General features: G+C 38.3%; 1 protein-coding gene across 5 annotated transcripts; it reads left to right on the top strand.

Moving 5' to 3' along the window:
- The first annotated feature begins 1007 nt into the window (after window positions 1-1007).
- LOC104248545 (putative GTP diphosphokinase RSH1, chloroplastic) lies at window positions 1008-15200 on the top strand. 5 transcript variants are annotated; one of them, XM_070172189.1, is made up of 26 exons: window positions 1008-1573; window positions 1652-1795; window positions 3631-3904; window positions 5475-5584; window positions 6132-6179; window positions 6293-6358; window positions 6535-6627; window positions 6706-6837; window positions 7000-7098; window positions 7173-7250; window positions 7327-7398; window positions 7954-8061; window positions 8257-8354; window positions 9087-9147; window positions 9239-9301; window positions 9860-9916; window positions 10004-10105; window positions 10545-10703; window positions 11015-11146; window positions 11230-11316; window positions 11390-11461; window positions 12327-12413; window positions 12506-12962; window positions 13678-13739; window positions 14626-14694; window positions 14770-15200. In XM_070172189.1, exons 9-26 carry the CDS (start codon window positions 7075-7077, stop codon window positions 14863-14865), a joined length of 1884 nt encoding a protein of 627 aa, XP_070028290.1. In that variant the 5' UTR covers window positions 1008-1573; window positions 1652-1795; window positions 3631-3904; window positions 5475-5584; window positions 6132-6179; window positions 6293-6358; window positions 6535-6627; window positions 6706-6837; window positions 7000-7074; the 3' UTR covers window positions 14866-15200. The 5 variants fall into 5 exon arrangements, with proteins under 5 accessions (XP_070028290.1, XP_070028289.1, XP_070028291.1 ...); XM_070172188.1 differs by lacking the exon at window positions 6132-6179 and adding an exon at window positions 5266-5385; XM_070172190.1 differs by lacking the exon at window positions 6132-6179 and having other exon boundaries at window positions 3637-3904.
- Window positions 15201-23463: the final 8263 nt, after the last annotated feature.

Below are 23463 nucleotides of genomic sequence, written 5' to 3'. Positions count from 1 at the left end.
ATGCCACTTGACTTAATATTATGGTTCGCTATCGTTATTTTAATACAATATAGATATAGATATTTGGCTCAAACAAATTAAAAAGCTACGGAAAGAAATAGGTGCATATGCAGGTAACTTAGAGTCCACTTAAAATTGGATAAAAAGATGAGAAAGGCAGATGAAATGGGAGTGCAAAGATAAAAGAGGGAGCCTGCCATGTGGGACCTACTATTCCACTTGTCTAATAACTAAAGGTGTAGTTGAGTCTCACTTAAAATAAAATTTCTAGATGTGGATAGTGGGGTTAGTGGCGTTCATCAAAACCCGAAAAACCAAATAAAACCGAAAAAAATCAATAAAACTCCTCCGATACTTTATAAGTTTGGTTTGGTTTTAATAAAAAATAACCAAAAAAACCGAACAAAACCGACTATAAATAGCTATTTAATTGTATAATTACACTTATATATATATGTGTGTGTGTGTGTGTGTATTTTTGTATAAAGTTTTTAAAATTTTATGTTACATATTAGTCATTTGTATTTTTATAATCTAGTTCTTTGCTATTATAATAATCTAATTCTTTGCCTTTACATTCTAGTTTGATTGGTAGTTTTCTTTTACTAAGTATAAGAAATTATTTCATGTTAAAAATAATCGATTTTTAATTGAGTACTTAAATTATTCATCATTATTTGATTCAATTATCATCAATATATCTTGATAAATGATAGATTTCTCAAACAACAATTGATTGGATAGTGTTACGTTGAAAATGTAATCGCCAGAATATGCGTTTGATTATGTATGTCTCATATTTAAGAAAAACCCGATAAATAATCGAAAATACCAAAAAACCGATAAAAATTGAATTGATAAAAAACCGACTTAATTGGTTTGGTTTGGTTCCAATATCTGAGAAGGAGTTACTTGGTGTAGTTTCTTTTTAGGAAAAACCAAACATCAAACACCCTTAGTTGGGTGGAGGAAGTGGGGGGAGGGGGTGGGGGGCATGGAGCAACTGTTGGGCCTAGGCCCGTAAGAGTTTCGATCGAATTCTCTCTCTCAAAGGCTAGAGTTGGAATTGTTAAAAGGTGGGGAGCAGATTCGAGATTGTGATTATTGTTATACTTTCCCTCCCCAGCTCGTTGGTCTCAATCAACCTCATTTGAACAATCTCCTCGAGTTCCCACCTCTCCAGCATAATTTTAAGTCTGTAAAGGTACTGTTATTGAAGTGCGTAAACGTGACAGGTGAAGTTCTTCCTACGAAATTGTCCATATCTTGAAGAAATGGTGGTTTATGCAGCGGCAACGTTGGTAAATTTGGATGTTGTTGGTCCTTCCCTCAAGTTGAAACACATGGGGATATGGTCCTGCCCCGATTTAAAATCACTTAAAATCCGTGATACAAACCTTGTAACGCTTGGGACTACATCAGGGAATAGATTATTGCTTTCGAATGTTCCTATGCTGATTGAGGTAGACATTATTAGCTTCTCAAGTACTTTGGATAACGTATTGGTTTGGCTGGGGTTTCCTGTGTTTTCTCTCAGCTAGAGGTCCTCAAAATAACTGCTAATATGGGATTGGTCAGTAATCAAACTTTTGAAATGTACATCTACCTTTCCTTTGCTTGTGCTAATTGGTGTGTTTTTAATATCTCCCAGAAATATATGGGGCATTACAAGTTTCCTGAATGGACCATGCTCAAGAAATTTGTTGTATGTGTTCGTGCATGGGAAGGCATGAGTGTATTAGGTTGGGAACATGTGATAGAGGCTGCTCCATTGTTGGAGGAATTTGAGTTGAAGGTATGTGATAAGTCTAATTTGTTTATTTCGAGTTCTGGTTGGAGAAATTAGTGCTGCTTGTGCTTCATTACTTTAATTCAGTTACATCACAAATCAAGCTTGGTAAGAATAGGTTATGACAAGCCGGACATGAATGTGTGTTGCTTAACAGGCTGTTGTCTAATTTCTAACTATTTTTCTGTGCCATTCTAATAGTCCCCACCTTTATTTAGGTGTCCATTCTTCAATAGGTTGTGGATAGGCGAGCTGACTTAAGCTTCAACCTGCATTTATCACGTGAAACCAAATCTGATCTTTCATTACTCTTCCACTTAAATTCTCTTACTGAATTACTGCCTTAAAGCTCGTTCGGTATGGTGGAGTGACTCCAGAATTGAATTCTGATTCTGGCATTTCGTTGGTATTACTTATTCTGTCCGTGACTTGATAGTTGACCGATTTTTCTGTTATCCCAGATTTTCAATTCTTAATACTTTACTATATTAGGCATTTTGTTGTACAATGACTATTTTGCTCTCAAACTTTTCCTAAAACTGCTTAGACTGTGAACCCATTAGTCCTCATTTCATGAACCAAATTCAAAAGAGAACATGCCAGCAAGAGGGCCGAGAAGTAATTTGCCGTTGGTAGTAGATAGTTAGGCCTGTGAAGGATGAATAGACTAGAACAGAGGCTGTGGAGATGAGGACTTAAACGATGTTGTTGGAAATCAAGAGAAGCATTTGGTAGAGGAGATTTGAGAGTTGGTGTCCCAACCAAATGACTCCCAGGAATAGGGATTTGAATCGATTGTATTTTTGGCAATGGAGCCAGTGATGTAGAGGACAGTTGAGGTAGAGGTCTTATGTTAGGCCACAAGCTCTCTTTGGAGAGGAAAGTTAACTCTTTTTTAAAGATAGGGGAAAGAGTGGAGTAGCAGTTATTCGTTTCCCATGAAACTGATGCCTTCGGGCATCAAATGACATTTGAAAATTTATGAGACAAGCGCATTGGGCATGCACTTCTCAAACAGCACTCGTACAGTTGAATTAATTGTTGGTTTAATGTCTTCCTATATTCTTTTAAGCTTTACCTTATTGAAAAATGTCTTCCATTATTCTCTCAAAGACTTGTTTGACCTAACCCTTTTTCTTAGAATGTTAAGCTGAAATGTGATCATAGGCAGCAAAGTTGATTACTGTTAAGAACAAGAATCCTCCAAATACGCTTCTAAGTGATATCTGATTAAAGTTTACCTGCTTAAATTGTTGAATAAAATCATTTGGGATTGTAGAAGAGTTAGAGTAAAGTTGAATGCTCTGAGAGTCCATTGGTACTGTGAACCTCAAAAGTTTGAAGCGCTCAATCAAATAAGGGCAACCTATGAACAGCTGCAAAAGTTCTCTTATCTAAAAGTCTTTGTAGATTTTGCTGTTTGAACAAACTTGAAATGGAATAATAAATGTTAACAACAGCTTTCTTTGCCCTCCTTGATCAAATTAGCAGAAGATATATGATTAGATGTTTGGACGTTTATATTTTTATGTTATGAATGTCAATCATGAAATGTTTTAGAAAATCACTGGCTGTGAAGGTATACTTACCACCCATGACAACCTTTGGTAGTTATATGTTCCTTGATAAAAAAGAGGGATGTCGGGAGTTAAGGGGAGAGGAAGCCAGATCTTTAGAGCCATTCTGGGATCTGAATATGGTATGCAGATCTTACTAGTTAAGCTGTAACTTGAAAGTTCCATGGATTGCTTTTACCTTAGTGATTCTTCTCATTTCCAATATGACTACTATTTTGTCATTTTTTTAGCTTACTTATAAGTGTGGTGGTTCAATTTTCTTAGTGGCAGTTGAAGTGGGCGAAACCCACGAGGTCAAAAAGAGAGTGTAGGAAGGCTGCAAGATGTCCCCTCCATCACCTCAAAGTGCTCAGGCTGAGTGGATATTATGGGCGTACCAGTGAAGTTGAACTCGTTAGGTATTTCTTGGAAAATGCAATTGCGCTCCAGAAAATCATTGTTGATCCCCGACCTCAACATGTCTATTATGTCTCTTTTTCACTTGACAAAAGTGAGGAGGAGCAAATGGCAAGACAATTTGCTAAGCTCCAGCTTGAAGGTGAAGTGCCTTCGCATATTGAGTTGCTAGTATTGTGATACTAAGTTAATTACAGAAATGTTTATTTAAATTTATTTTGCTGGAGGAGAAATTATTATGATTGTATTTCTAAGAAAGCTCATATGTTTGATCTATTTTATATATTGAAATTTGCTTATTTTACCTAATTTTCTCGACGGGTCCTGTCCTATGCTGTTTCGTTGGTTGTGATTAGGGGTGACAAAATGGTTAAAAGAAAACATTTAACCATCCATATTATCCACTAAAAAATGGGTTGGATAATGAACTTTTTAAAAACGGGTCAAATATGGATAATCATATTTGAAAAGTTCATGGATAATATCCCGTTTAAATCTAATCATATGAGATTTATGCATAACTTTTACATTTAATATGGTTAGATGCAAGAATTCATGGATAATATGGTTACTCCGCTGGTTAACCAGTTTTTTATCCCTTTTAAATATGGATCGGGTCGAATAATTTATCCGTTTTTTCATTACCCGTTTTCGACCCGAATCATATCCGACCCAACCTGCCCGTTTCCCTCTCCTAGTTGTGATAGTTCTTTGTGTTGCTCTTTAGTGTTCTAATCCCCTTCAAGAAAAACATTGCGCTTTATATTCTTAAACATGCTATGAGATTTATGTGGTTATAAAAGTATTTTATTAAGTAGTAGTGGTATAATTGATTAAAAAAAATATTCATCCATAGTATTCACGAAAAAATGAGTTGGCCAATTAACTTTTTAAAATGGGTTAATATGGATAAGATCTAAGTTATCTATATCTATACTATATTAAAAGCACGAAGGCCCTTAGCGAAATGTCGTTCACCTTTTTTTACCCTTAAAAAATAGATTTCACAATGGACAAAATAGTAATTTAAGTTAGTTTCCTATATTTAGAATTTTATCATTAAATTTTGATTATTAAATCTTTGCTTATTCAATTAGGTCCTAATATTTAGGAGTTTGATTCAATTGAGATTTTACCTCAAATAAGGAAAGGATCCCCTTTATTTTAAAATAATACACCTTTGCAATAAAAATAGCTTTCTTTTTCTTTTAGGCATGCAGTAGTATAGCTGTAATTATGATTTATCATTAATGCAATATAACTAAATTATAATCGACACAGTACAAATACCTCTATATAATACAAATAAAACATATAAATATAATAGGGAAACGGTTTCGACTATATACACAAGAACATCATTTTTGTAGCTACCACCTATATATATATCGGGTAATAAAACATAAAAATAGTATAATTTATCATATTACGACACATGTCTTTATATTTAATATTATTATTGAATTATAGTTAATTAATATATATTCTCACTTGGATTAGTAGACTACGAAGCGGCAATTTTGATTTAGAAGATTGACAAATTTGATTTTGTTGCTTGCACGGTGGGAGCATTTTTTTGGTGTAGTTTTCTTTGCCTCTGTTGAGATAGGTCTTTTAATTGTGGTAAGTATGTCTCTCAGCAACACTTATAAATTTTATGAGGGAAAGCGGAAGTTCAATGATCTGATCTCATTGTGTTTATGATTAAATAGGCCTCCAATATCATATATGCTAAGATTCTCCCCCAAATCACAACGCCACAAACAGCTATTCTTGGAAGGATCCCCAGAACAAATGTATATAGGAACATTCATCAACAGAGGTTAGTGATCCTCCAGCTACGGAGTCATCTCTGATTCCTGGCATCATTAATGAACAAAGTCTGCTTTCCTAGTCAAAACTTGTTGGTTTTACTCTTAAATTAGCTTGCCTAAACATCATAGCTCTCTCATGATAGAAAGATCATGAATTGTGGTTATCAGTTGCTTTTGGAAATTGAGAAGAAAATGCAAAATTAATCAATTTCTCTGGCAGGAAAAAAAATGGAAAATCCTATTGACTCAAATATCGCTAGATATCCTAATTAAAATAGAAAAGCCTGAGCCTATCTGAGAACTGCTAATTCCACATTCTACTGATTGTTTTTTCTTCCATACATAAAACTTTCATACTTTCAATATTGAATCTACTGCAGCTGGTGTCTTTTGTGTGCATTTCTTTCTACATAAATTTGGACAAATTCATGTTCCTTCTGAAATTGATTAATTTTGCATTTGTGAATAGTTTTTGAAAGATACAGAATGAATTCTCAACTCTAAGTGCCTGATTTTTATGCTCATTTGCTAATATCAAGTGTCTGTTATTGTTAGTATACTGAGCTGAGGGTCTATCAGAAATAACCTCTCTACCTTCACAAGGTAGGGGTAAAGTCTGCGTACACACTATCCTCCCCAGACCCCACTTGTGGGGTTATACTGGGTTAGTTGTTGTTATGTTAGTATCTAACCAAAGTTAATTATCTATTTCACAGGGTCTTATACCTTCCATTTCATAACTTTCTTACAAGGAATTGGAATTGGTTCGCAAGGCTTTGAATGTAAGTATATTCCCATATAATCAACATAATTGATCTTCTCCTCGGCTTTGATTTCCTTTCTCATCACTTCTTTCTTTGCAAGATGAAACATCTGTTACAAATATTTGGCATGCCATAATCTCCCACTAAATCAGAGTAGCTGAAAAACCTGTCTGATCTACTGATTATTATTACAGCTTGCTTTTGAGGCGCATGATGGTCAAAAGCGTCGTAGTGGAGAGCCCTTTATTATTCACCCAGTTGCAGTTGCACAGATCCTTGGACAGCTTGTAAGTTGTGCGAACTATTGTACTTTCCTGGCTCAGAAGGCATAAACTGAGTTTGACTTTTTCCTTTTTCTTTTTGAGGAATTGGATTGGGAGTCAATTGCTGCTGGGTTATTACATGATACTGTGGAAGATACAAATGTAGTTACTTTTGAAAGAATAGAGAAGGAATTTGGTCCGACAGTTCGGCGTATTGTTGAAGGGGAGACTAAGGTAGTTTCTTCTTCTATCTATCTATCTATCTATCTATCTATCTATCTATCTATCTATCTATCTATCTATCTATCTATATATATATATATATATATATATATATAGTTTAAACAATTAAAAGAAATTTATTCCTTTTTGACGTAAATGGGATTGATGTGTTAGGTATCCAAGCTCGGAAAGATCAAGTGCAAGGATGAAAGCCATGTACAGGATGTCAAAGCTGATGACCTTAGACAGATGTTTCTTTCCATGACGGAGGAGGTAATGCCCCTGTTTACTTGTACGGATTTAGTTACTTTCTTAACAGTCCCTTATTTAAAATGCTTCTGTTTCAGGTCCGTGTTATAATTGTAAAATTGGCTGATAGGTTACATAATATGCGCACTCTTTCACATATGACTCCACACAAGCAGGTATATGTACATCTTAATTTTTTGTATCCGTCTCTGTCTAATCTCTAACAATCTTGTTACTCTCTTTCCTTTCCAGTCTGGCATTGCAACAGAGACGCTGCAGGTTTTTGCTCCTTTGGCAAAACTTCTTGGAATATACCAAATCAAGGTCTCTTTAGCTTCTTTAAAACTCTTAAATGCTTTGACATACCTAAGATATATTGTACCTAATTTAAATTTCCTTTTCTTCCTCCCTTCCATACAGTGGCTGGTTGTCACTTGTCTGGCCTTCAGAACTGTATAGTTAGCTGTTGATGTACATGAATGTCTCTCATTTTCTTAACCCTTTTCCTGGAATTGCTTAATGATAATAGTACTCGTACTCATTATCAGTGATATGTGATCATATTAATATTGTCATCTCGAGTTTGGAATCTCTTCTGCAAAGAGACCTATGATGCAGCTGATTAAGTGATTTTCGTTTTAGTCCTCTCTTGATCTATTTTGTCCTCTAGTAGCCTTCTTTATCCTAGATGGACCTGTCCTTTTCTTTTGTCTAGTGAGAGAATTGGGGCTGAGTGGGGCATTTTCTCTGGAAGCTACGTAAGAGGCTTTGAAGTGTTGTGGTTTACTGCCACTTGTTTCATTATGTACAGTTTCTTTTCTCTAAATTATGGTTTTATATCTGCTTAGTTTAATGAATATTTGACTTATCATCATGCAGTCAGAACTTGAAAACTTAGCATTTATGTATACAAATGCTCAAGACTATGCCAGGGTGCAGCGAAGAATTGCAGAACTTTATAAAGAACATGAAAAAGAACTCAAAGAGGTATCTATTCCTCACCCTTTTAAAACCTAATTACTTATAATGCTCAGAAGACCTCTGTCATCCAACCATCCATGCTGCGACATGCAACTGTTACTTATAAGCAGAGAACATTATCTGTTATCACTGTGGTGTTTATTGAAAGCCGTACATAGTTATCAGTTCACCTTTTTCTAAATGCGTCTTTTCTTCCCTTAGGCAAAAAGAATATTGATGAAGAAAATAGAGGAAGACCAATTCTTAGATCTCGTGACGGTGAAGACTGAAATTCATTCAATATGCAAGGAACCTTACAGGTGCACATATGCCAATTTCCTGGTCCTAAGTTCATATTTATTTTGTTGTTATTGCCTGTCCTGGCATTCATACAGTTTTTTTCCTTTCAAGATTCTCTTTCTTTGATAGTAATTTTTTAGTGGCGGGTTATCACAGCCTCAAAGGAAATACAAATTCTACTTTAGCTTGATGCCTACCTAATTAGTTGCTCTACCATCTGCCTAATCAAAAAAAGTTGCTCTACCATAGCCGATAAATTTCTGATTAATGACTCATAACCATTTTACCAGCACGTTGCTCTTCTGCCCCGAAGTGTGGAACCTCTTCTTATTGTCGTTCCGCCTATTGCTTGTACATTGTTTGGGATCTAGGGAATTTCTTTCCACACCTGGAGGGAAAAAGTATGTTAGTTTTCTGCTCTACTTTCAGGCCGTAGTGATCTTGTCTACTTTGTTGCATTGTTTTCGTGTTTGGAGTTTCTATCATACTCCCAAATGTCCCACATAGTATGAGAAGGTTGAATTGCTAGATCTATTCCTGCTTATTCCAAATAATATAGGCATGGGCTTTGAGTAATAGTGCATATTTTCCAAAAGCAAAGCTACAATGGAAGTTCTCGGTGCTTCTGATCTTTAACTTTTATTTTTTAATTCACACCTGAAATGTGCCCCTTTTGGTAACCTATACATACATATTTTATGGTTGCGATGGTGAATGTTTCCTCAGCCAGCTTTTGTGATTCTTATCTGCAGCATCTACAAAGCAGTGCTGAAATCTAAGAACTCGATAAACGAAGTGAACCAAATCGCGCAGGTCCTCTTTTGTTGTAAGCTTGATTGATTTGATAGAAGATGCTCTGTTTTGTGTAAGGTTGTATATTAACTTTATATTCTTGGATTGCCAGCTTCGAATTATTATAAAACCAAAACCTTGTGTTGGAGTTAGGCCCCTTTGCAGTGTACAGCAGGTAACATGTTATGAAGATGCAGATACCACTTCCTTTTGAAGTTGAATACTTTGTTGGGTTTTACCTCAATTTTAGTTGTTTATAACATATATTGTTCAAGCTCAAGGGGGTTATAATTTGGAAACCTTTGACCAGAACATCAGGAAGTGAACAAGTGGGCACACTACTTGTGTATTCCCAATGTTGTGATAAAAGTGGGTAATGGTGGTGTATTATTTTGTTACTGGAATACTACGCGTTCAGCAGATGTTTTGTGGTCATTAATTTTTGCTTTAAAATAAGACCAGTTAGTAATGTCTTATACATCATATAGATTGGTCATTAATGTCTTATACATCATATACTTTTTGGTCAGGCTCATTCGATGGTGACGTCAATGAGGAATGTTTAACCTACCTTATAAAAAAAAGATTGGTGCCTAAGTTTCTATATTACTTTGGACATTAAGCAGAAAGATTGCTGCACGATGCATCAAATTCATATTTGAATCAATACCTAAACTTGCACCTCTTTCTGTATAATTTATAGAGATGCCTCTAACATATTTTTCCTCTATAGATATGCTACCATGTGCTTGGACTTGTACATGGAATTTGGACACCTATCCCGCGGGCTGTAAGTATTGCATAATATATCTGCATCCCTTATTCTTGTGATATGCTAATGGACTTTGATCGCTCTATTTGTAACATTTTGCAACAGATGAAAGACTACGTCGCCACTCCAAAGCCTAATGGCTATCAAAGTCTTCATACAACAGTGATCCCATTTCTTTATGAGAGCATGTTTTGTTTGGAAGTTCAGGTACATTCATGGCACCTCCCAAAACTTATGAACAACAAAGATATCAGTTACTCCTTCTATACCAATATTTATGACACACTTTCATGTTGGAACATCCAAGAATTTTGACACCATTCTATTTCCACACAAATTTCAAGATTTCAAATACATTAAACTTTCCAAATCTTAAATTTTCTTTGATGTTTCCTGTATCAGAATAACTTTTTAGCCTATTACTTTAATATTTTGTCCAGCTATGAGTGGGATATATATATATATATATATCCTATTAGAAGTGTCTTTTTAAAAAAATAAAAAATAAATATAATCCTATTGAAATGTCTTTGACATTTTACTTTCTGATTTTTGGAATTTGTCTCATGGTCTATTGACAAGTTAGCATTTATTTGGTTCTGCTTATCTTCTAGAAGCTTGATTATACTTGCGTAATGTTTGGCAGATAAGAACTGAAGAGATGGACCTGATAGCTGAGAGAGGCATTGCTGCTCCTTACAGTGGGAAAGGTTTTGTAAATGGTTTAGTTGGGCATGTTATAATCAATGGTAGGAGTTCACGAGGGAAAATAGTCTGCCTTAACAATGCCAATATTGCTCTCAGGGTATAAATCCGTTGCTTTTGCTAAATTGTCTAGTGCCTTATTAGCTGTGTGGTCTTCATCTATAATTATTACTAGTTGGGAATAGGTTTTAGGCTTGGTAGGAAATTTCTATTATTATGTTACTACTACTACTACTATCATTTATATATATATATATCTTCTTTTTACTTGCACTTTTATTTTATTTTGGTAATGATGTTGATATGAGTTGAGCTAAATGAAAGAAATTAGGATTCATATCGCCGACCCCAACTTATTTGGGATTGAGGCGTAGTTCTTGTTGTTGTTGGTAAAGTCCTTTTCTGCTTTAGATTGGCTGGCTGAATGCAATTAGGGAGTGGCAAGAAGAGTTCGTCGGAAACATGAGTTCTAGGGAATTTGTGGACACTATTACCAGAGATCTGTTGGGTAGTCGTGTCTTTGTGTTTACACCCGGAGGAGTGGTAAAATCTGCGAGATATTCTACTCAATTTGTTGCCTTTTTGGGTCTTGTTACATTATCATTGTACCACTTTGCTCTTTGCAGATAAAACATCTCCCAAAGGGGGCTACCGTCATTGATTACGCGTATATGATACACACTGAAATTGGCAATAAAATGGTGGCCGCAAAGGTTTTATTCTTGTTACTATCTGTTTTTAATGCTTAATGAATCTGAATGTGATTGCAGCTTCTTCTGTTTGCAGGTGAATGGTAATCTTGTCTCTCCATTGCATGTACTTGCAAACGCAGAAGTCGTAGAGATTATCACCTACAATGTTAGTTGCTATGAATTCCATAACTTCTTCTGCTTATGTTCTCTTCTCTATATTTCTTCCTCCTCCTTTTGTGGGCAGCTCTATGCTTGCTACATTTTCATTGTTTTTGTCTTGCTGAGACATTTAATCATGTCTTATATGTCTTGTAATTCTGAACATTCTAAATATCAACTAAACCTTAGAGTTTAAGCAATATGGGTGGAAGAAATGCAATTTTTTGTCGATTTGGCTGAAGCTTACAGTCACAAGGTTAAGCAGATAAAGTTCAGCTGTTACTTATCAAAAAAAGAAGATAAAGTTCAATTGTTTCTAATATGTAAAGCATGTATCTTTTTGGTTTTCCATTTCCATTTAATTCTTCAGTTCTTGCACCTCCCTCTTGTGCTATTGACATTTAAACTTGTCATGCTTCAATATGTATTGTTGGCAAGGGAAGATAGTCTACTAGCAAGGCCGCCACCTCCAACCCTAAGGTTGGGAATTTGAGTCACCTATGGAGCAAAGCAGGAACCGGCCACGATGTTTATTGGGGGGTGGGGTGTTTGAGGTGTTCCAGGTGAATTTATCATGTAAAAAAGAAAAGATTTTCTTTATATATTATTGTGCTTCTGTCATTTAATTACGCACGTAACTGTACCAACTAATTTCTAACACAAGGATTAGCTATCTTTTTAGTCTGAAATTGGATTTATTGTAGCTAACTTTAAGTTGTTGGATTTTCGTGCCTTGGAGTACGGAGCAACCTATATGTGTAGTATCATCATTATTTTAATTTTTGTAAGCTTAGTAAATTGTTACTTGATGCAGCCAAGTTATTAGTTCATCATGCTGGTATTTACAAGCATCTTGCTGTTTATCTTTTCAGGGTCTCTCCAGCAAGTCTGCTTTTGAGAGACATAAAGAGTGGCTTCAACATGCAAAAACTCGTAGTGCCCGGCACAGGATTATGAAAGTAGGTGTTTTCTGCATAGCTAAGACGGAAATTTTGTAGGTAGTATAATCACTATTACATATTAACTAATGTGGTACTCATTTTATCCTCAGTTCTTGAGAGAGCAAGCTGCATTATCAGCAACTGAAATAACAGTGGATTCGGTAAAGGAATTTGCGGCTGAGTCTGAAGGTGACAGTGGATTGGAAGAATTAGCAGATTATTCTAAGGAAACCAAACATTCGTGGGAGAAAATCCTCAAGAATGTTATGGAGACATCATCTGCAAGTATGAGTACTGAAGATATTTTCCAACTCCGTAGTACTAGTATTCAGATTCCCAAGGTAAATGGGAAACATAACAAATGCATGCAGCATATGAGTTTGAAGGCCACAGGGGAGACATTGTCACAAGGAAATGGTGTTGGCAAAATGATACTTGCTAACATACCAAGGTACAGGGAAGTTCTGCCAGGATTGGACGGCTGGCTGGCTAGCAAAGTTGCAACTTGGCATAACCTGGAAGGGCACTCTGTCCAGTGGCTTTGTGTTGTCAGCATAGATCGAAAAGGTAATGATTGGGCTAAAGGCTAATTATTTTTATAGGGGCATCAAACTGGATAAGGCATCTCTGCTCATCTATTGTAGATGCATTTTTGAACTTTCCTATGGATTGGTGGTTCTATCTAAGTCATTGGAAAAATCATTACCACTAGCACCGCAAGTATTTTCTTCTTTTTTTCTTCCCCCACTCTTTGCTTCAAGCATCTGGTAGCTTAAACCTACCGGCCCAGCCAATCCAGACTCCCACTGGTATGCCACTAAGGGTAGGGGAGTGAAAAGCGCTCCAAATCAACAGTGTCTCCATTCCCAGGGCTCGAGATCGAATCTGAGACATCTGGTTAAGGATAGAGACCCTAACCATCATACCATACCCATTGCGAGAGATGTGTGAGAATGGTGTGATTAAAAGTTTGACTACCTCGAAGGAGCAAGTATTTTCAAGTTCTAAAGAATGACGTGTTTAAAAGTTTAGATCTAACATTTAGTTGTTAATTACAGCTTAACTACTGAATTTTTTTTGACCTTTTTGATGTAATTTTTATAGTAACAACTACCTGTATTCCAGTTTGTTAACCTCATATATTCATTTTTACATGAATATTGTCTATCACCATAACTGGAATTCCAGTTTTGCTTGATTAATAAGAATTTAATATCTGACCAAAAAGTTTCATGGTTTATAACTTTTAATGGCTGATATCTCAAACCATGATTTTAATTAGGCATGATGGCGAATGTTACTTCAGCATTGGCAGCCGTAGGCATCAGCATATGTTCTTGTTCGGTGAGTTGAATATTTATCACATTATTTTCCATTTACTTTATAAAAGAAATCACATTATCTTTCATCTAGGTTTCAAACTCCTGAGCTATGCATATTGATCATCGGAATTATAATAGGGTTTGGGTGGACAATGAAGCTGTTAGCAGTTGGTGTCTAAACTAAGCTTGCGTCTGCGAAAGTGTTCACCATTTGTTATATGCTTAATAGCTGAACCTGGAACTGCTCCATTGTAGTGGTTCAGTATGAATTAGACATCTTTATTAGCTATCTCAATTAGACAGTTCGTAATGAAGTAGGTGACACTGTTAGCTTAATGATCTTTCCTATGTCAGCAGGAGCTAACAATTGAACTCTGTTAAACGAGGACTTTGCAAGTTTAAGTTAGTTAATTAGATTCAACGCTTACATCTTGGTGCAGTAAGAGAGCATACATAGCTTTTCTCGGTATGCTGATGGCGAAGTAAGAAGACATGAATGTAACACCTGGAGTGATTGAAAACCTTTTGGGAGGGCATTTAGCATTTGAACAAGCTATGGCCTCATAAGTAGGAAACAGGCGGGATAGGATTTAGATTTACAGAGCATGTAAGGACAGTATCTGAACATTCATTGTGAAAGTGGTGGACTAAAGAGAAATTCGTGCTGAACTATTATGAGGGAGAGGACTAAAACAATTCTCAGCTACTTTTATGCTGAGCAACCTATATATTAATTTTCATTCTTTCCATTGCATTGTTCTATTAGGTTTGGGATATCACCTTTTGAATCTGCATTCTGAAAAATGTATGAAGCTCTCAGCAACTAAGTAGTCATATTCTCCTTCCGTTTCGATTATTTTAAACTTTTCAATCATGAGGTGACCGAATAGTTACTCTAAAAACTGCAGGTTGAGACGGATAGAGGGAAGGGAATGGCTGTCGAGCTATTTCATATTGAAGCGAGCCTCGAGAGTTTGGTATGCTTACTGAACATGCGTCGGTATAACAGCTTTCTCTTCATGTGCCATTTTATAAATTCTCAGCTCCTGCAGGTTGATGCATGTGCAAGGATCGATATGATCCTAGGTGTTTTAGGATGGTCCACGGGTTGCAGCTGGTCAGAGAACAAACAGTTTCTAGAATGCTAGTTTAATGGCTTGATGAAGAGTACTTGCCCAGCTGTTGAAAGCGTGAGAAAAAAGTTTTGTCCTCTAAAACCAGAATTCCCTTTTTCTCATTTCTGGGTGTTTTTCTCTTAGTTTTCTTTGAAAAGTATTTCCCTTCCACCCTCTTGACAAGTATAGAAGCAAACAATATTAGGCAATATGGTGTCAGGCGATTGTGTATATAAAGGAATAGTAGTGACGAGTTATACTTGTAAAGGCATTTTGAACTATACGAACTCCAACAAACTGATAGATATTCTATACAAAATGTATTCAGTATTCCCGATCTTATCCTTTTTTTGGGGATCTATTTCTTATATGTGATTATATGGGTTTGACGTTATCCCACTGACATTTTCTGGGCAGAGGCTGATCTAAGATTTACTTAACGGGTTCAGGCTGTTGTCACTAGAGCAACCGCTTCCTTAAAATTATAGGTTTAGAATGTAATATTCATTCTTCTTTTACAACTTGTTTGGATTGTTGTTACGTGTCGTTTCATAATGTATCGTATTGTATTGTATTATATTGTATTGTATTGTTTGATGAACACAACGTTTGGATGGATTGTATCATTTGACGTCGTTTCATGCACCAATAATATGAAGAATAAACTTGCAATATTACAATGAAAAAATCGGATACAGAGTAGAATTATTATATAAAAAAGTAAGATAAAGGATAAAATATGATTATTTAATAATAAGGAAGGGCAAGATGAGAGAAAAAAGCAAGGAAATGACGCTAACACGCTGAATTTGTTGTTCCATAAAGTACTTTTCGTCGTTATGTAACGATGAATTTAACGATACGATATAATAAAATTTAAATAACAATAAAAAATTATTGTATTTAGAGTAACAATACAATAAGTAAACGATGTTTTCCCATATAAGACTATGGGCCGAGGCCTAAAGAGTGGATAAAGTAGAACCAGGATCAACTATCACAAAACAGCAGTGCGATATAAATTCTGAATCTGGTTTTGCCAACAAATAAAAACTGAAGTAGATACTTAAAAGTAGCCTTCTCCAGCAAGGCTTTAAAGCTTATATTCCTTTGATGGGTATGTTAAGCATGAGGTTAAAACAAAGAACAAGTTCAAGGAACAAACGAGTCTCCCTAACGTGGACTTCCTAGGGTTCGGTATCGAAAAAATAAGTGCAGCGAAGTCTTGAGGCTTAAATTATTACCTGAAGCAACAAATGTGCTCTTCTTTGTAGCTCATGGTTGAAGATAGCAATAAACTATTTATACAACTATCAATAATAAGTTCTTTCTAGTGATTACAAAATCCATATATCATGATCCAGTCCGGATAGGCATACCAATGGGCAACTCTGATTTCTGTGCGAACCATAACTTGGAGAAATCTTGTACTTCACAGAGCCATACTTCATAACGTGCATCAGATAGGCGGACATGCACCATTCCTTTGGAGATCCAACTATATATATATATATATATATATATATATATATATATATATATATATATATTTATTTATTTATTTATTTATTTATTTATTTATTCAATTTTGGTCTGTCAGTAGTATATCGTGTTCCCTGATTTAAAATCTTGAATCAGCTAATGCTTTTAAGCACAAGTAAACAGATTAGCTCCTCCCAAAAGCACTCTCCTTCCCCTGGTGATTGCAGCTACATCATCCAGGTTCATGAGCTTCGTTCGGTACCTCTCAGTAACATTCACTGCAGAATCATCTTTGCCATCATTAGTCTGTTGGCAACTTTGTTAGACTCAAAAGATTTTAAACTCTTTTTAAGCAAATCAATCAAAGAAGATGAATAATATGAATTAGAAAACATAGCCGAATATAAATGTTGACGGCAATTACGGTCAGATTTAACAACATAAAGAAAGATGCATTAAGTAACAAAAATGTGAATAAAGGAAAAGATTAACCCGATCTTCAGTGAGACGAATTTTCTTTCATTTAAGAAAGATGAATGTTTGGGTAAGTGGGGCTTCCTTGTCGTGGGAAGGCATTGCTCTTGTTGCTGTGTCGAATGCCTTAAAAGAGGGATGAGGTTAACTCTATTGACCTCTTCTATCCGGTGGCAAGAATGAGGTCGTGGCCACCCTGGTCGAAGTGGTCAGATTTTGACCAATACAGTTAGTACCTCTGTTCGTCGGGGTCGTGCCTCGTCGGGCCCGACGGATAGAACACGCATACGACGTAGTCGAGAGGAATCTGACCCCTCATTCTGTTCCTTAGTCGCGCTCTGTATATTTTTGGTGGCGCGGGAAGCAGGCACCATGACTGAGGCAGTTTATGAGGAAGCGCGAACGAAAGCTCGTGAGGCTCGTACAAATTGTGGATACGACGCGGCGACATCCAAAGCTAATGAGGGTGCGGATGGTGATGATGACGAGCCTTATGGAGATGGTGATGACGACGGCGGCGATGACGACGCCGAGTGAAAAGATAGCTGTCTCTTTTGACTATTGATCCAAGCCGTATGTAATCCACAACTATTTGGACAGTGACTTTGTATAAAGAAGAATTTTTTGTTGTTATTCGCCTTGTACTTTTGTGTTTTTGCTTTTCGCGACTTTGGTGCAAGGTAGATTCCCACGTGGCGGGTCCCGGTCTTTCTTTCCCTTTATATTTTCTGACGGTACCTGGTCTTAGGAAAATTTCGAACTCTCTTTGGCGATGGCTCATAGCCCTGAGGGTGCGTTTTCGAACTTTTATTGAAATATCATCCCGTCGCTGTCCGATCGAGGTAGGACTCTTCTTTTTGGCGAAGGCCCATGGCCTTGGAGGGTATTATTTCGATCTTGTCGAAATATTGACCCGTCATCGTTCGATCGAGATCTTACCCTTCTTTTCAGCGAAGGCCTTTGGCCTTAAAGGGTGTTGTTTCGATCTTGTCGAAATGTTAACCCGTCGTGATTCGAACGAGATCGAAGATTGATTCGGACGAGGCCGAATGTTGGTTCGGACGAGGCCGAAAGTGGATTCGGACGAGAAACTCGGACGAGGCCAAATGTTATTTCGAACAAGGACGAATGTTGGTTCGGTCGAGGCCGAAAATTGATTCAGACGAGGCCGAATGTTATTTCAGACGAGCCCGAATGTTGTTTCGGACGAAGCCGAATGTTGTTTCGGATGAGGCTGAATGTTGATTCTGACGAGGCCGAATGTTGATTCGGACGAGGCCGAATGTTGGCTCAGACGAGGCCGAAAGTTGATTCTGACGAGGCCGAATGTTGATTCGGACGAGGCCGAATGTTGGTTCGGACGAGGCCGAAAATGGATTCGGACGAGGCCGAATGTCGTTTCGAATGAGGCCGAATGTAATTTCGGACGAGGCCGAAAATTGGTTTAGATGAGGCCGAAAGTTGATTAGGACGAGGCCGAAAGTTGATTCGGACGAGGCCGAATGTTGTTTCGGTCAAGGCCGAATTCTTTTTCTTTGGCGAAGACCCTTGGCCTTAAGGGCATTATTTCGAACGTATCGAAATGTTAACCCGTCGTCGTTCGATCGATGTCGAACTATTCTTTTTTGGCGAAGGCCCTTGACCTTAAGGGTGTTATTTCGAATGTATCGAAATGTTAACCCGTCGTCGTTCGATCGAGGTCGAACTCTTCTTCTTCGGCGAAGACCCTTGGCTTTAAGGGTGTTATTTTGAACATATCAAAATGTTAACCCGTCATCGTTCGATCGATGTCGAACTCTTCTTTGGCGACGACCCTTGGCCTTAAAGGGTGTTATTTCGAACGTATCAAAATGTTAACCCATTGTCGTTCGATCGAGGTCGGTCTCTTCTTCTTTGGCGAAGGCCCTTGGCCTTAAAGGGTGTTATTTCGAACATATCAAAATGTTAACCCGCCGTTGTTCGATCGAGGTCGATCTCTTCTTATTTGGCGAAGGCCCTTGGCTTTAAAGGGTGTTATTTCGAACGTATCGAAATGTTAACCCGTCGTTGTTCGATCGATGTCGATCTCTTCTTTTTTGGCGAAGGCCCTTGGCCTTAAAGGGTGTTATTTCGAACTTATCAAAATGTTAACCCGTCGTTGTTCGATCGAGGTCGAATTCTTCTTCTTTGGCGAAGGCCCTTGGACTTAAAGGGTGTTATTTCGAACGTATCGAAATGTTAACCCGTCGTTCGATCGATCGAGGATGAACTCTTCTTCTTTGGCGAAGGCCCTTGGCTTTAAAGGGCATTATTTCAAACGTATCGAAATGTTAACCCATCGCCATTCGATCGAGGCCGAACTCTTTTTCTTTGGCGAAGGCCCTTGTCCTTAAAAAGTGTTATTTCGAACGTATTGAAATATTAACCCGTCGTTGTTCGATCGATGTCGAACTCTTCTTTTTTGGCGAAGGCCCTTGGCCTTAAGGGTGTTATTTCGAACGTATCGAAATGTTAACCCGTCGTCGTTCGATCGATGTCGAACTATTCTTCTTTGGAGAAGGCTCTTGGCCTTAAAGGGTGTTATTACGAACGTATCGAAATGGTAACCCGTCATTGTTCGATTGATGTCGAACCCTTGTTCTTTGGCGAAGGCCCTTGGCCTTAAGGGTGTTATTTCAAACTTATCGAAATGTTAACCCATCGTTGTTCGATCGAGGCCGAACTCTTCTTCTTTGGTGAAGGCCCTTTGCCTTAAAGGGTGTTATTTCGAACGTATCGAAATGTTAACCCGTCGTCTTTCGATCGAGGTCAAACTCTTCTTCTTTGGCGAAGGCCCTTGGCCTTAAAGGGTGTTATTTCGAACGTATTGAAATGTTAACCCGTCATTGTTCGATCGAGGACGAACTCTTCTTCTTTGGCGAAGGCCTTTGGCCTTAAAAGGTGTTATTTCAAACGTATCGAAATGTTAACCTGTCGTCGTTCGATAAATGCCGAACTCTTTTTCTTTGGCGAAGGTTCTTGGCCTGAAAAGGTGTTATTTCGAACGTATCAAAATGTTAACCCGTTGTTGTTCGATCGATGTCGAACTCTTTTTCTTTGGCGAAGGCCTTGTCCTTAAGGGTGTTATTTCGAACGTATCGAAATGTTAACCCGTCATTGTTCGATCGATGTCGAACTCTTCTTCATTGGCGAAGGCTCTAGGCCTTAAAGGGTGTTATTTCGAACTTATCGAAATGTTAACCCATCGTTGTTCGATCGAGGTTGAACTCTTCTTCTTTGGCGAAGGCCCTTGGCCTTAAAGGGTGTTATTTCGAACGTATCGAAATGTTAACTCGTCGTTGTTCGATCGATGTCAAACTCTTCATTTTTGGCGAAAGCCCTTGGCCTTAAGTGCGTAATTTCGAATGTATCGAAATGTTAACCCATCGTTGTTCGATCGATATCGAACTCTTCTTTTTTGGCGAAGGCCCTTGCCCTTAAGGGTGTTATTTCGAACGTAACAAAATGTTAACATCTCGTCGTTCGATCGATGTCTAACTCTTCTTTGGCGACGACCCTTGGCCTTAAAGGGCGTTATTTCGAACGTATCGAAATGTTAACCCGATGTTGTTCGATCGAGGTCGAACTCTTCTTCTTTGGCGAAGGCCCTTAGCCTTAAGGGTGTTATTTCGAACGTATCGAAATGTTAACCTGTCATTGTTCGATCGAGGTCAAACTCTTCTTCTTTGGCGAAGGCCCTTGGCCTTAAAGGGTGTTATATCGAACGTATCGAAATGTTAACCCGTCGTCATTCGATCGAGGACGAACTCTTCCTCTTTGGCGAAGGCCCTTGGCCTTAAAGGGTGTTATTTCGAATGTATCAAAATGTTAACCCGTCGTCATTCGATCGAGGTCGAACTCTTCTTCTTTGGCGAAGGCCCTTGGCCTTAAAGGGTGTTATTTCGAACGTATCGAAATGTTAACCCGTCATCATTCGATCGATGTCGAACTCTTCTTTGGCGACGACCCTTGGCCTTAAAGGGTATTATTTCGAACGTATCGAAATGTTAACCCGTCGTCATTCGATCGAGTTTGAAATCTTCTTCCTTGGCAAAGGCCCTAGGCCTTAAAGGGTGTTATTTCGAACGTATCGAAATGGTAACCCATCCTTGATCAATCGAGGACGAACTCTTCTTCTTTGGCGAAGGCCTTTGGCCTTAAAAGGTGTTATTTCGAACGTATCGAAATGTTAACCCATCATTTTTCGATCGATGTCGAACTCTTCTTTTTTGGCGAAGGCCTTTGGCCTTAATGGTGTTATTTCGAATGTATCGAAATGTTAACCCGTCGTTGTTCGATTGATGTCAAACTCTTCTTTTTTGGCGAAGGCCCTTGGCCTTAAGGGTGTTTTTTCAAACGTATCGAAATGTTAACCCGTCGTCGTTCGATCGATGTCGAGCTCTTCTTTGGCGACGGCCCTTGGCCTTAAAAGGGTGTTATTTCGAACGTATCAAAATGTTAACCCGTTGTTGTTCGATCGAGTTCGAACTCTTCTTCTTTGGCAAAGGCCCTTGGCCTTAATGGTGTTATTTCGAACGTATCCAAATGTTAACCTGTCGTTGTTCGATCGAGGTCAAAATCTTCTTCTTTGGCGAAGGCCCTTGGCCTTAAAGGGTGTTATTTCGAACGTATCGAAATGTTAACCCGTCGTCATTCGATCGAGGACAAACTCTTCTTCTTTGGCGAAGGCCCTTGGCCTTAAAGGGTGTTATTTCGAATGTATCGAAATGTTAACCCGTCGTCATTCGATCGAGGTCGAACTCTTCTTCTTTGGCGAAGGCCCTTGGCCTTAAAGGGTGTTATTTCGAACGTATCGAAATGTTAACCCGTCGTCATTCGATCGAGGTCGAACTCTTCTTCTTTGGCGAAGGCCCTTGGCTTTAAAGGGTGTTATTTCGAACGTATCGAAATGTTATCCCGTCATTGTTAGATCGAGGACGAACTCTTCTTCTTTGGCGAAGGCCCTTGGCCTTAAAAGGTATTATTTCGAACGTATCGAAATGTTAACCCGTCATTTTTCTATTGATGTCGAACTCTTCTTTTTTGGCGAAGGCCCTTTGCCTTAAGGGTATTATTTCGAATGTATCGAAATGTTAACCCGTCGTTGTTCGATTGATGTCAAACTCTTCTTTTTTGGCGAAGGCCCTTGGCCTTAAGGGTGTTATTTCGAACGTATCGAAATGTTAACCCGTCGTCGTTCGATCGATGTCAAACTCTTCTTTGGTGACGGCCCCTGGCCTTAAAGGGTGTTATTTCGAACGTATCAAAATGTTAACCCGTTGTTGTTCGATCGAGTTCGAACTCTTCTTCTTTGGCGAAGGCCCTTGGCCTTAAGGGCGTTATTTCGAACGTATCGAAATGTTAACCCGTCGTTGTTCGATCGATATCGAACTCTTATTTTTTGGCGAAGGCCCTTGCCCTTAAGGGTGTTATTTCGAACGTAACAAAATGTTAACATCTCGTCGTTCGATCGATGTCTAACTCTTCTTTGGCGACGACCCTTGGCCTTAAAGGGCGTTATTTCGAACGTATCGAAATGTTAACCCGATGTTGTTCGATCGAGGTCGAACTCTTCTTCTTTGGCGAAGGCCCTTAGCCTTAAGGGTGTTATTTCGAACGTATCGAAATGTTAACCCATCGTTGTTCGATCGAGGCCGAACTCTTCTTCTTTGGTGAAGGCCCTTTGCCTTAAAGGGTGTTATTTCGAACGTATCGAAATGTTAACCCGTCATTGTTCGATCGAGGTCAAAATCTTCTTCTTTGGCGAAGGCCCTTGGCCTTAAAGGGTGTTATATCGAACGTATCGAAATGTTAACCCGTCGTCATTCGATCGAGGACGAACTCTTCCTCTTTGGCGAAGGCCCTTGGCCTTAAAGGGTGTTATTTCGAATGTATCGAAATGTTAACCCGTCGTCATTCGATCGAGGTCGAACTCTTCTTCTTTGGCGAAGGCCCTTGGCCTTAAAGGGTGTTATTTCGAACGTATCGAAATGTTAACCCGTCATCATTCGATCGATGTCGAACTCTTCTTTGGCGACGACCCTTGGCCTTAAAGGGTATTATTTCGAACGTATCAAAATGTTAACCCGTCGTCATTCGATCGAGTTTGAAATCTTCTTCCTTGGCAAAGGCCCTAGGCCTTAAAGGGTGTTATTTCGAACGTATCGAAATGGTAACCCATCATTGATCAATCTAGGACGAACTCTTCTTCTTTGGCGAAGGCCTTTGGCCTTAAAAGGTGTTATTTCGAACGTATCGAAATGTTAACCCATCATTTTTCGATCGATGTCGAACTCTTCTTTTTTGGCGAAGGCCTTTGGCCTTAATGGTGTTATTTCGAATGTATCGAAATGTTAACCCGTCGTTGTTCGATTGATGTCAAACTCTTCTTTTTTGGCGAAGGCCCTTGGCCTTAAGGGTGTTTTTTTGAACGTATCGAAATGTTAACCCGTCGTCGTTCGATCGATGTCGAGCTCTTCTTTGGCGACGGCCCTTGGCCTTAAAAGGGTGTTATTTCGAACGTATCAAAATGTTAACCCGTTGTTGTTCGATCGAGTTCGAACTCTTCTTCTTTGGCAAAGGCCCTTGGCCTTAATGGTGTTATTTCAAACGTATCGAAATGTTAACCTGTCGTTGTTCGATCGAGGTCAAAATCTT

Source organism: Nicotiana sylvestris, chromosome 4 (assembly GCF_000393655.2).
Source record: "Nicotiana sylvestris chromosome 4, ASM39365v2, whole genome shotgun sequence".
NCBI classification, from domain to species: domain Eukaryota; kingdom Viridiplantae; phylum Streptophyta; class Magnoliopsida; order Solanales; family Solanaceae; genus Nicotiana; species Nicotiana sylvestris.
The sequence above is the reverse complement of the archived record's forward strand: the minus strand, read 5'-3'. Positions and strand labels throughout refer to the sequence as shown.

Excerpts from the sequence above, each read along its gene's own strand:
- LOC104248545 (XM_070172190.1), top strand. The coding sequence starts at position 7,075 with ATGTTTCTTTCCATGACGGAGGAG. Across the intron at positions 8,355-9,086 it reads ATATGCAAGGAACCTTACAG|CATCTACAAAGCAGTGCTGA; the intron begins GTGCACATATGC and ends TCTTATCTGCAG. Across the intron at positions 9,917-10,003 it reads GGACACCTATCCCGCGGGCT|ATGAAAGACTACGTCGCCAC; the intron begins GTAAGTATTGCA and ends ATTTTGCAACAG.